Source organism: Herpailurus yagouaroundi, unplaced genomic scaffold, assembly GCF_014898765.1.
Source record: "Herpailurus yagouaroundi ecotype Mexico unplaced genomic scaffold, PumYag 205, whole genome shotgun sequence".
NCBI classification, from domain to species: domain Eukaryota; kingdom Metazoa; phylum Chordata; class Mammalia; order Carnivora; family Felidae; genus Herpailurus; species Herpailurus yagouaroundi.
In genome coordinates this window covers 5,963,847-5,973,431 of record NW_024412436.1, presented here as the reverse complement: position 1 = coordinate 5,973,431, position 9,585 = coordinate 5,963,847, and the positions used below count along the sequence as shown (strand labels likewise).

Genomic DNA, 9,585 nt, shown 5'->3' with positions numbered 1-9,585 from the left:
TCAGAGACCCTAAATGTCCATCAACTGATGAATGAATAAAGAAATTGTGGTTTATATACACAATGGAATACTACTTGGCAATGAGAAAGAATGAAATATGGCCTTTTGTAGCAACGTGGATGGAACTGGACAGTGTTATGCTAAGTGAAATAAGTCATACAGAGAAAGACAGATACCATATGTTTTCACTCTTAGGTGGATCCTGAGAAACTTAACAGAAGACCATGGAGGAAGGGGGAAAAGAAAGTTACAGAGAGGGAAGGAGGCAAACCATAAGAGACTCTTAAAAACTGAGAATAAACTGAGGGTTGATGGGAGGCGGGAGGGAGGAGAGGATGGCTGATGGGCATTGAGGAGGGCACCTGTTGGGATGAGCACTGGGTGTTGTATGGAAACCAATTTGACAATAAATTTCATATTAAAAAAAATAACTAAAATTGTACACTCAGTGAAATTATCTCCTAAGAACGTGAAGTAAAGACTTAAAAACTGATAGAGTATCCTACCAATAGACCATCACTAGAGAAAACTTCCTTCAGAAAGAAGGGAGGGGCGCCTGAGTGGCTCAGTCTGTTAAGTAACTGATTCATCTCAGGTCATGATCTCCAGGTTCCTGAGATAGAGCCTCGCATCATGGGCCCCACACTGACAGCACGGAGCCTGTCTGGGATACTCTCTCTCTCTCTCTCTCTCTCTCTCTCTCTCTCAAAATAAATTAATTTAAAAAAAAGAAAGAAAGAAGGGAAAAGATTTCTAAAGAAGGTCTGAAATGCAGAAAGAAAAGGTGTAGAAAAAATGTGAATGATTCTAAATGAACATTTTATAAACCAATATTTTATTTTTCTAAACACAATATTTTATAAAGCTGGCCAATCAAGGTAAATAAAACAATGGACAAAACAGCAGTAAGTCCAGAGAAGATAATCAGAATTAAATTGTTTTGGGGTCTATCTTTAAGTTAAATCTACCTGGGAACTTTTTTTTTTTTTAATCTATATTGACTTTTGAGAGAGAGAGAGACAGAACATGAGTGGGGGAGGGGCAGAGGGAGAGGGGGACACAGAATCCAAAGCAGGCTCCAGGCTCTGACATGTCAGCACAGAGCCCGATGTGGGGTTTGAACCCACGAACCGTGAGATCATGACCTGAGCCGAAGTTGGATGCTCAATGGACTGAGCCACCCAGGCGCCCCGACACGGGAACGTTTTTAAGTTGACTACTGAGAGAATTGAGTCCAGATGCTTCAAGAAATGACAGGTTTTCCATTCAACCAGGACCCTAGAATCTGAGACTCCCTTGAGAAGGCCTCGCCAAGAAGAGGATTACTACACCCCTGAGGTACTGATCCCTTCTTCCGCCAACAAAGGTTTTCAGTGGCCTTCTCTTAATTATTTTTCAGATCTAGGGGCACCTGGGTGGCTCAGTTGGTTGAGCATCTGACTTCGGCTCGGCTCATGGTCTCCCGGTTTGTGAGCTCGAGCCCCGCATCAGGCTCTGTGCTGACGGCTTGGAGCCTGGAGCCTGCTTCGGAGTCTGTGTCTCCCTCTCTCTGCAACCTCCCACTCTTGTGCTCCGTCCCTCTCAAAAATAAACATTAAAAAAAAAATTTTGTTTTTTAATAAAAAAAATATGTTTCAGATCTCTGGAATTTTTCAGATCTCTTTAGAACTTAAAACATTCTCCCACAAATAGCTTTTTTTTTTCCCTCCCTTCCCCAAGTGCCATTTCGTGCCCTCTTTGAAAAGGAGCCAGGTACCATCACATTGTCCTGCCGTCTTTCCTACCCCTTATCTCCTCCTGAATGTAGGCCTGTGGAGAGCAGGGAGAGTGACAACAGGAGCTATGGAGCCCATAGCTTATGAAAGTCTGTGACAACATCCTTCTGCTGCTACCACTCGACTCCCCTGCGGTCCCGCGGCCTTCTGTTAACAGTCCTTAACCCCTCTGTTACGGTCCTTACGACAACCCGAGGCAGTCCTATGTGATCTTTTCTTCCCTGCTGAGGTCTTTTAACGTCAGATCACGATCAGACATAGGTATTAATTACGAGTTCTTGATAACAAACGTAGGTGAAACACTTTATTTAGATTAAAACATTACAACCAAATTCACTTTGTATGTTTGACACCGGAAAAAAATCACGGGCAACAGCGATACAACAACAGTTTAGTTTTGATGCCACAGACAAGGCACAAAATAGCCGGGCACGTGACTCCCATGAGACAGATTTCGGACCCCTCGGCCCTGTCGTTCCTTCGATTCCTCTTGCGCGGTCCCACAAGGAAAACTCTCGCGGGGTACTGTCTAATGCCTTTGTTAAGAAAGTGGCTTTGCCTTTACAGCCAAGGCAAGAGCGAAGTTATTCGTGCCTCTTTTCGCTTTCCCAGAAGAGAGGGGCCGGACCGCACGGGCGCGTGTCCAGCCCCAGCGAGAAACCCTGACAAAACTTCTCTAACTAAACAGCTGCATCGTCTCCTACCTATAGTCCCTCTTAGTGCCACCTAAAATCCCCGAGAGAGAGTGACGGTGCCAGATACTTCACGCCTAAGCAGGTTGCCCCCAAGCCCCAGAATTCTGAGTCTAGATCAATTTCTAGTTTGGCTCAGAAATTCCTCTTCAGGAAGGGTTCTGAAATCTCAAGTGCCTTTTTTGTCACCTCCTCCCCCCCCATCCCCCACCCCCCACAGCACAGCTGATGAAAAAGAAACCATCGTGGAGGGAGGCTGGCTCCATGCAGAGCCACATTTGAGGGGCGACGCGGGGCAGCGAGGGGCAGCCCCCAGTGGCCGGCTTCGCAGCCTTGCCCCACCGGCGGCGTGTGGGTGGGCACGGGGTCCAGGACTCTGCACCGGGTGCAAACCAGCCGGATCCCCGTCCTGCAGGTGTTGTAGGAATTGCCCGGGAAGAATCCAAGACAGAGGGCCTGTCTCCATGACTTTAAAAGCCTTTGGACTATAGGCAAATCACTTAGTTTTTCTCAACGTCGGCTTTACATTCTGTTTGATGAGGTCACGACATCCACCCTCCCTCCCTCCCTCCAAGGCAGGAGGGTGTCGTAAGGATCAAAGGATAGAATGCATGTGAAAGTGCTCTGCAAACAGTAATACGCCACAAAAATAACACAAATACCATTACTATTAACCTTCTTATCTCCCTCAGGCAATGCCAAAACTCAGGCTGCCGCTTAAAGCAGCTCAGCATTATCTCTGTTCCACTCTGGTGGCAAAAGCCCCTCACTTCAAGCTCTGTGGATCAGCTTCCCAGGTGACTAGGAGGTAGGATCCTGGCAGGAAGAAAAAAAAAAAAAAAAAAACAAAAACACAAAAAACTAGGCACTTTTTTTCTCTAGGACTTTTAAGTACCTGAGGCCCTATTTTGGTGAATTTGGATCTCTACATCCTATAAATCAGTTTCAACTCTTGCAAGATTCTAGCATCATCTAAATCTGACCTTGGAAGGGTAATGTAGATTTTGTTATTCTTGCCCATCCATCTCACTTTGGGCCTTAAGGTGGCAGTGGGTGCTGACCACAGCCAGGCTGGCAATTTGAATGCTTCAAAAAATGATTTGCCGTTTCCCAATGGTCTTTTTCCTTTCTATTCACGATCTAAGTTTTGCTCGGAGTGACATCAAGGGAATGAGAAAATTACCTGTAATTCTTGTTGTCAGATCTGGGATCGTCACAACAGATCACTTTTCCAGGATTAGAAACATCTAGAACAGGTTCTTGGGAGTGCGCCTAGCTTTCCTTTCTCTCTGCCTCAGACAGTTCTCCTACCCCTGGACCCTGGCGAGTCAGTTACCACCGTGGCAGCCAGATTGCTGGGTGCTTCACCACTGCCAGCCCCAAGGGAGTAAAAGGGACCTCCCCAAGATGTTTAAGCAAAAATTTCAAAGCCCAAGGGGGCCTCGAGACCGGGGTGCACCTTAGTTACGATCTAGTGCAGCATTTTCCAAACGCGTCTGATCACAGGACTCTTCTGAAACGTACGTTAAAAGAACAAGTCCTCGCTGCAGACCCACCCAATAAATCTCCAAGACAGGGCCCAACACTACATGTTTAACAGCAATCAAGTAATTTGTACGGTTAGGCAATTTGGGGAAACACTGACCCAGCAGCAACGGCTTGGAGTCTAAAGGCTGAATCAGATTTGTGATTTCACTAATGGCAGTGACAGTTCGTTTCTCCAGCCACAAAGGAAAGGGGGGCTGGATTACAGCAGTGTCTGTGACTTCGGCCTCCCGAAAAGGCTGCCTGACGTCTAATCAGATTGCCTACGTGAAGTCTTTCAGACTATTTAGAACTATTTACCGACGTGGCTGTTTTCAGCACGGAGCGCCTCGGGCTCCGGTGGCAGCCTCTTCCCACCCCCACTCTGCACAGTCCCGTGCCAGGTGCAGAGGGACGGTCGCGGGAAGGGAGAGGAGAGGCCCATTATCTCCGCCAGACTTGCTCCGTGCGGGTGACGGTGGCCAGCAACACTCACGGCTGCGGAATGGAGCCCCTGGATAAGGAGACGCAGAGCTCCCCCGGGAGCACGCCCGGGCGGGACAGCTGACATGTACCACCGGGGCCACCGCAAGCGTCCCGGGCTTCCTGGCGAGTCTACGCAGGACCTAAAGAAGCAGTCCTGGGGGATACCTCCTGCCACCTGCATCCACGCCCTCTTATCCAACACATCCCTGACTCAGCTGTGACTCACAGGCAAACACAGCAGCTCCTCCATCAACCCACTGGGCCCTCGGCCTTGTACTCCCCCCTCCCCCATCCGAATTCACCTCTTGCAGTCACACTTTTTTAACACTGGCTTTTCAGGACACTGAGCAGATCTTTAAATACAATGGATGGACACACACACACACACAACATTTAAATATCAAAATATACCCATTTAAATTTAAAAACTTTAATTCTCTGGGTTTGTTATAATTTATCCATAGCAATATTTCACATTATATGCATAAAATCTCCTAATTCTTTCTTGGGCATGTCTTATTTCGCCTGTTCAATTGCAGGGTCCCAGTGGACAGAGACCATGTCTTCCACAAGACTTATTTTGTACCCAGTGGGACCTAGGAAGGAAGCTAATGTGTGTTGAGTCCGTCCTATGTGGGAAACGCTATTCAGGGAAGAAACAAAAGGACCCGCTGAGAAGAGCCGGGGTGCCGAGGATGGCCAGCTTTACCTTCACCTGCGCAGTCAACCCTGTCTGCGGCCCCATACCCAGAAGCAGGTGTTCTCTCCTGGCCGAAGGCCTGGAAATTTCGGTGATTCATGCAGCCCTACAGGGGACAACCTGGTCCTATGTCCCCAGGTTACTTGGGTGGCCTGTCATCGTTGTGTTTCGTATCGTGTTGACTGTAGTTTTGTCGTCTTTGGAACCGCAGGTCTCCAATTTTACAAATTCTTTTCCACGACTCCCCTAACCTTCGCCAAAATCATACATGCCCTCGGCTAACAAAAGCAGTATGTTTGGTCTCTGCAGCTGGTGCTATGGGGCTCTTTGGTGGAGAGAAGCCTGACACAGTGCTCAGTATAAAGAGATAATAGCTACTACAGCTACCCAATATTCTCTAGAATTGCCTGAGCAAGTTGAAATCCAAAGCTGGTGACTAAGAAATGATGTTTAATCATCTTCTCCGTCTGAACTGGGGCCAAAACAAACAGACTAGACCTAGGCTCTTAGAGGCCAGGGACACACCAGCAAGTCTAAAACTCAGCACCAGGGTTATGGCTTGTGTCCCCCACCCTTGGAAGTGCCAGCGCTGGCCTGAACCGTCCCTGGTTCCTCTCAGACAGGCCGAAGCCACTGCAAAGTCGCTTGGTGGGCCAGTTCTCCTCTAAGCAGTGATATCAACTCATCCTCTGACCCTCACCACCAGCCACTTCTTTATTTCACTGCACACGCAGGACGGTTTTGGACACGTCACGAAGTAAATGGATACCAGTGGAATGGTACTCTGAGAATAGGGCCCAGCTCCAATCAGGTCGCTCTGGAGAAGACCAAGGAGTTGCTGAAGAAGAAACCTTCGTAGGTTGCCCGGGGATTCAAAGATAAAAAAATTTACCACTGCTGGGAGGCCAGGTATCATTGTCCTCCGGGGATCTGACCCAACCCTGTGTCCCACCACAATGGCGTGGGGTGAAAAGCTTTGACAAACGTTTGCCAAAGAAAGTGGAGACTGTGAGACGCCTAAGTTAGATGGAGTCAGGGATGAAGAACACCCAGACAAGTAGAAATAGCTTTTCCTCCAAGAGAAAGGAACATGTAACAGGTGCACCAACTTCTCAGCCTTGAGCAGGAATCAGCAACTTGGGCTGGGCTCAGCGAGGCAGTTCTTCTGTTGGTCGCGGCTGGCTCACGCCGGTGTTTGCGATCAGCTGAGACTTGATGGGCTGTCAGGGTGGCAGGGGGACCGGGCCTTTTTTCTCATCATGCTGCAGGACAGCCCAGGCTTGTGCACCTAGTGGCAACTGCAGGGTTTCCAAGAGCAGCAGGAGAAAACAGGCCCCATGCACAAAAATTTTTCCAAGTCTCTGCTTGTGTTACATGTTTTGGGCCACCGGCCAAATCAAATCACATGGCCAATCCCAGATGTAAGGGGTAGAGAAACAGGCCGCACCTCTTGATGAGGAGGGAAGAATTTATGGCCGTTTTTTTTTTTTTGTTTGTTTGTTTTGTTTTGTTTTGTTTTGCAATCTACACAAATTACAACATCCAGAGATATCTAGCTTTGGGATTTAGGCAAAATCTGTCATTTAGGCAAGGGTGGGAATAGGAAGTGTTGCTTCCCGAGAGAGCCGGATCACTTGTTTCCCAAAGCATCTAGAGCAGCAATCTGATGAGGCGAAGAGTTGCACACTCCACCATCTCCGGTGTCCTGGAAGGGCAGGGCTGGGATGGCGGAAACAACTCACGGTAAATGAAGTACAAAACCAGAGAAGATCACGTGGAATCTGTAGGGGAAATGGCCCACATCCAAAACATAATGAGATCGTATATTCTTTTCCCCTTAAATTCTTTTCCATTCTTCGCTACTTACTGCTTTGTCCTTTCTCTTCCCCTTCCCCTTCATGTGTGCGTTTTAAGCGTTTATCAAAAGGCACCTGATGACAAGTGAATCAGGGTGCAGAGGGAGGTGGGGCTCTGTGGGTGGCACCGCCATGTGAAAAGTCCCGGAGAAGGAGGGTGAGGAGAGCCCTTAATGTCCGGGACTCACATGTCACTGTGCACAGCAGAAGGAGAAAAAGCAGTTTATGTTCTCAGAGTGGAAAAAGAAATCCCACTTGCACAGCTTTTCAAAAACGTATACTCTTTTGTTTCGTCGCAGCCACTCAAGGCATGTCATTCGGAACGGCAAGTTGAAGTCACTTCTGTGATCGTCCAGCAGGTCACTGTCACTGAGCTCACCAAAGGCCCTCTGATTTTAGCGTAACAATAGTCACTGACTAGTGACTGGGAGACGGGGGTAAAAGGTATACTTTGCCTAAAGCTATCTTCTGTTGTCAGTATCAGGCCTTCTTCTAATGGTAGTAATAAGTTCTTCTGTCTCTAAGCACAGCACAGGAAGTACAGAAGCGCATACCGTAGGCAGAGGCGTTTTCCAGGGATCGGCGGTCCAGAGCTAATTCCCTTTAAGAATTGGAAAAGGAATCCCGGTTTGGCTAAGGAAAAACATCAGGCAGGATGAACTCAGTGGATGAGACACTCCGTGCGTGGAATGTTCTCACAACGTAGTCCTCTTGTTTCTCACACCAGTTAGATGTACGCTGAAGTTTGGAATCAGCCCCCCCCCCCCTTAAAGGACGCTCCCCCCAATCCCTTGCCAAAGCAAAGGTCAAATCTTCCAAGGTGGTGTCCAGAGAAAGTCCCGGGCCTGCTGGCTCTTGGATTTGTGTCTTGTCTCCATAGTCCGCTCCTGATTTCTAGTCACCCAGAGAGACGGCTTGAAAACAAACATCAGACCACAAGGGACATCCTGGTTGGAAAGTCACTCTGGAAAAGAGCAGGAAGAGCCCAATGTTAAGCCACACGACGGTTAAAGAACCCCAACCCAACACAGCAGATGGTCCCCTGGGCAGAGGCTACAACCTAACTGTTCAGAGCCCGGCGCACCCTGACTCTTAGGGCATTCCATCAGGCTTATGGCTACAGTTTCTAAGCCTCAGTTGGTGCTGAAGCCAACACGCATCTGACGGAACTTAGTTCCGTGGCCACACAATGACCTCCCAGACCTTTAGGGCTAACTACGTTTACAGTCCCATAACCGCTAGTGCGGACGGCGCACCGTAAACCTGACATAACCTTAAAGTTCATTCCCTGCTCACGGTACCTCACAGGTCATCTCATTGTACTCTTTGAAGAACAACGAAAGATACTTAATTGTTTTGGAGGGGCTACGAGTCATGCCAGAACGTTTTCCCATTCATATTCTCTCCCCATACTGCACACTAAAGGAAAGGTCCACCCTGAGTTATGAAAAACAAAATGGTGGAAGAAGCAGGGTCACTGAGGAGGGAGGGTAAGCCCTTGGGCTGGCAGAGTGGTCTTCAGAGCACAGGGGGCAGAGGCATTCTGACAACCAAGAGCGGGCATTTGGGGCTGTCCCCTGGCGATTCTCTGACCTCCAGAGCTCACATCTGGGGGCTGAGGGGCGGACCGGGCTGCCCTTGGCATTTAGAGAGAAAACAATACAATCTATGTAAGGCCAATTACAAAAGAGACAATTAACCGGGCAGGGACCGAAAGGTTTCCTTCACATACACAGAGCACAATTTATAGTTTACATTCAACAAAATGTCAAGGAGGAAAGTGAGCTGTCCTTCAAAAACGGCAGTAGCTACCAACCTTCTCTGGGCTGTGAACGCATCCGGAAGTTTATGCAACCCTCCCCGCAAGGGGTGAGAGATGGGGGGGGGGGGGACGCATCTACACGCATGCATCGCACATTCTGCACACAGATCTCAGAAGCCCCCCTAAACGTCTGTGGTGGTAACGATTCTCGAATCCCTGACGCCACACGCTTCTTAAAGCTGCTCTTAAGGATCTGAGACGCTACATCTGCACCCCCGCAATTTCTGCTTTTGGCAACTCTCCAGGGCCCCCTGCTTACTGCCTTCACCTGGTCCGGGGCAGAGCGAGGTGGGCAAAACCCGGCCTGGCATCCGCGTTCCCAAAGCCGGCGGCCCGGCTCCCGGCACCTGGCCCTCCCCCCGGAGCCTCCCCCCTGCCCTCCCCTCCCCCGCCCCCACCGACGGCTCCCCGCACGAGGGGCGCCAGGCTCGGCCTCACAGTTTTCTTGGTGGGCTCCTTCTTCCGCTTCTTCTCCGAGTTGCCGTGGTAGGGCAGGTCGCGGCCGCGGTAGGACGGGCCTCGGCTCAGCTCGCGCTCGCTGTAGGGCGGCAGCGCGTCGTCGTCGTCGTCGTCGTCGGCCGAGTCGTCGTCGTCGCCCTGCGGCGAGGCCGCCTTGTAGGTGCCGGGCGGCGACCAGGCGTAGTAGGAGGCGCTGCGACGGCCGAGCTGCGCGCTCAGCCGGGACGGCGTCTCGAGGCTGCCGCCGCGGCTGGCGCCCTCGGGCCGCGCC

General features: G+C 49.8%; 1 protein-coding gene across 1 annotated transcript in view; it reads right to left on the bottom strand.

Annotated features, from left to right (window-relative positions):
• Positions 1-2,066: 2,066 nt before the first annotated feature.
• Positions 2,067-9,585, bottom strand: part of ILDR2 (immunoglobulin like domain containing receptor 2) — a 57,410-nt gene continuing 49,891 nt past the window's right edge. Inside the window, exons 10-11 of the mRNA XM_040451650.1 lie at positions 9,294-9,584; positions 2,067-7,997 (exon numbers count right to left, since the gene is read on the bottom strand). Of these exons, the coding sequence (XP_040307584.1) occupies positions 7,962-7,997; positions 9,294-9,584 (327 nt within the window). The 3' untranslated portion in view covers positions 2,067-7,961. The remainder of the gene's footprint in view (positions 7,998-9,293; position 9,585) is intronic.